The sequence below is a fragment of the Aplysia californica genome, unplaced genomic scaffold (assembly GCF_000002075.1).
Source record: "Aplysia californica isolate F4 #8 unplaced genomic scaffold, AplCal3.0 scaffold01248, whole genome shotgun sequence".
Classification (NCBI taxonomy): Eukaryota; Metazoa; Mollusca; class Gastropoda; order Aplysiida; family Aplysiidae; genus Aplysia; species Aplysia californica.
The window spans coordinates 36,655-40,255 of record NW_004798518.1 but is presented as its reverse complement, the minus strand read 5'-3'; the positions used below and the strand labels follow the sequence as shown (position 1 = coordinate 40,255).

General features: G+C 43.3%; 1 protein-coding gene across 1 annotated transcript in view; it reads left to right on the top strand.

Annotated features, from left to right (window-relative positions):
• The window catches only part of LOC101857696, a gene marked incomplete in the record, with an annotated part of 72,430 nt that overhangs the window by 33,392 nt on the left and 35,437 nt on the right, over positions 1-3,601 (top strand). Inside the window, 1 exon segment of the mRNA XM_013090381.1 lies at positions 2,519-2,813. Coding sequence (XP_012945835.1) covers positions 2,551-2,813 — 263 coding nt within the window.

The following is a 3,601-nucleotide window of genomic DNA, read 5'->3' as shown; positions in this document are numbered from 1 at the left end:
AGGAGTTGATGATGATGATGATGATGATGATGATGATGATGATGATGATGATGATGATGATGATGATGATGATGATGATGAGGATGAGAACTGACTGACATCTCCATAACAACAAAAGTTTTATTGTTGCCCCTGTTGATGCCGATGCCAGTTCAGCGTTTGCAGCGTCTATGGAGATTCCCCGGAATTAATGAGTTGTGACCGTTACAGTAGAGCGGTGCGTCATCAAATATGGAACGAGAGCTGAATGACAGCAATGCCTCCGAGTGAATGTTTGTCCAGGTTCGATCTCAGAGAATAGAATAAAAATGTGAGGCACCGTGGTGAAATCAGGCGCTCGTCAATAAAAATGAAATCGAAGAAACAGGCATTTTTCAGCCAGTTTGGCAATTTTTTAATTTATTGAATTAAGTTGTTTGGCTCTACGCCTTTATGTCCATATAAAACACATTGTCGTTCTGATTTGTCCGAAAACCTTGATTAAAGTTTTTTTTTAAAGAAGTAATTTTTCAGTTTTCAAGGACTCTAAAGCTATTGAAGTTTCCGAACTTTGGTGGCCACTTTCTCGCTAATTTTAACACTGAAACCAGGCGACCTCATCTCCCTCAATCGCAAATTTTCTACGTCTATTTTAGATAAATGGGGGTTTTTTCATTGAAAGTACGGGAAATGAATAAGCGTTTAGGTGGTACCAATAACTCCACATGACCAAAAATTGACGAGCGCCTTATTCCACCACGTCGGAACAAAAATGTTTCCAAATATGCTGTTTGTTTAGCCTCCTCTCCTCGACCCCGCCAAGTGAATTGTCATATCTTTAGAATCTGGAGCAGACTTACGTAACGTGAATACACACACTCACACACATGCTCACATACACGTACACTCATGCATACACACACGCTCACACGTGTGCTCACATACACGTAGACATACACATACACGCACGCGCACACGTGTGCTCACATACATGTACACTCAGGCATACACACACACACACACACACACACACACACACACACACACACACACACACACACTCAAACACACATACACACACTCACATGGGTACTCACACATACACACGCCTCCACACATACGCGCACACACACTCACACACACACACATGGGTGCACACACATGCACACGCCTCCACACACACGCACCCTTCTTCTTCTTCTTCGTCCTCTTCTTCTTCTCCTCCTCCTATCATTATCATCTGTCTATCTTTGTCTCATTCCCCCTCTCTCTCTCTCTCTCTCTCTCACTCTGTCTCTCTGCCTCCCCCCCCCCCCTCCCAAAAAAACCCACACTTCCCTCCACAACAACAAAACATGCACATTTCATCGACCACAGAAATACCTGTCGTTCTTGCCCTCTCTGAAACCTTTGATCCTGACACCTCTAGAACCCGTGCACTCATCCGTCATGTGAGATCTGTGGCCGACTCTTTCAAAAACCTGTACCGTGACTGATCGATGGGGGCAGAAAACCCATGCAAGGCCCGTAATCAAACATGGCCGCAGAAAAGTGCAAACTCAGGGAGAATCGGAATTGCATTGGGAATGAAATCAAATACATTTACTTTCGGACTCGTTATCGTAAATCGCTTGACAGAAAATATCATGTTATTTTAATGTTGTTGTTTTGGGTTTTTTAATAATTTTTAGAGCAACCATACAAATACATGTACAATGTATGATATATTTTTTACATTTTCAATTGTAAATCAATTATCGGAAAACAGATGTTATTTTAATGTGTTTCTTTTACTTCTGCAGCAACCATACAGCAATCAAATACGTAATATACTTTCTGACTCTCTGTTGTAAATCGATTGACAGAAAATATAATGTGTTATTTTAATGTGTTTCTTTTACTTTTATGGCACCGAAACATAACAATAATATGTATCATGTAGACGCGTCGTTCATGTTCTGTAGTTCTGGGTTTGAAGTCCACGTCTCTCTCTTTTTTTATCAGTAAGCCTTAATATTTACTGATATGGGTTTGGTTTTTTTCGTGTATAGTGACAGTGGCTTCACATGTGTTGTTTCTATCTATCTTTCTTTTTTTATTTAAGATGTTTCCACGATTCCTTGATTTCATCAACGCAACACTTGCCATTGTGTACTTTAGGGCATTGAGCAAAGCCTTAGGCTGCTGCACTGGCGTTTGTGGTGCAGATGTTAGGCTCTTTGATCTCGCACGCAGGAGACCTGAGTTCGATTCACGAGTAGGGAGAATTTCTTTTCGAATATCCCAGTTTGGGGGGGGGGGAGGTTGCTGGGATATTTGATCCCTCTCAGCCCTGGTGGATCGGAAGCCCGCCTCCTAAATGATATTAATCACGTCGATGGGGTCTAAAACTCATACATAAAGATAGATAGATAGATAGATAGATAGATAGATAGATAGATAGATAGATAGATAGATAGATAGATCAGGTACGAAATCTAGCAAAAAAGGTCAAGTAAGCATGCTTGTATTTTTTAACCTTCAAAATCTCTATTTTTAGACTGACGTCACCATCACAAGCCAAACAAGGAAATGCAGAAGAGAAACCCACATCCGGCCTCCGATGGCGAGAGCGACTCCAGTGACAGCACAGACACACAGCAATACCAAGATGGCGACGTCCGTCGGCGGGGGAGAGAGGAAATGACGTCAGAAGAGGGAGACAACTCTGGGAGAGCTGATGGCTCTGGTGGCGGTGAAGGGAACGCTGAATACGAGATGGCTCAGCTGGGGAATGGGACCGCTCACGTGGGGAACGGACAGACGCATGTTGGGAACGGAATCAAGCCCACGAGGTGAGTGGCTGGAGGATGGACGTTGCCTTTGAGGATGGAAGGAATTAAGGAAGACATACCATGTTTTGAATGTGTTGTTTGTTTGGTTGTTGTTGCTGTTTGTTGTTGTTGTTGTTACTGTTGTTGCTGTTGTTGTTGTTGATATTGTGTTGTTATTGTGGTTGATGTTGTGTTGTTGTTGTGTTGTCGCAATACCATACGATGCCATGCAATACAACATAGCATATCATATCATAGCATCCATAACATACCACACCGTACCATACTAAACCGTGCCATTATCATACCATACCATATCATACCATAATACCATAATTATAATACCATGCCATACCCTACCATACCATACCATACCATACCATACCATACCACACCGTACCACACTAAACCGTACCTTTTTCATACCATACCATATCATACCATACCATAATTATAACACCATGCCATGCCATGCCATACCCTATCATACCATACCATACCATACCAGGCGTTACCGTACCGTAGCATGGGGGATTCACTGAATGAATAATCGACTGTCGTGGGAGGGGGAGGTAGTAAAGGGTGTGTGGGGTGAGGAGGAGGGTGTAAAGGATGTGTGGGGGGGAGGGAAGAGAATGGGATTTGGTGGTTGGTGTATGCGTGTGTGTGGTGGGAGGTGGGGGCATCTGGCAACCACAGAGCTCACGATCGGCTCACTGTGCTGTGTACGTATTCACGCCAAACAAACCATAACAGGTCGGCAGACAGATACGGGAGTGACCCCTCCTTTCGTGGTGAAATCAGGCGCT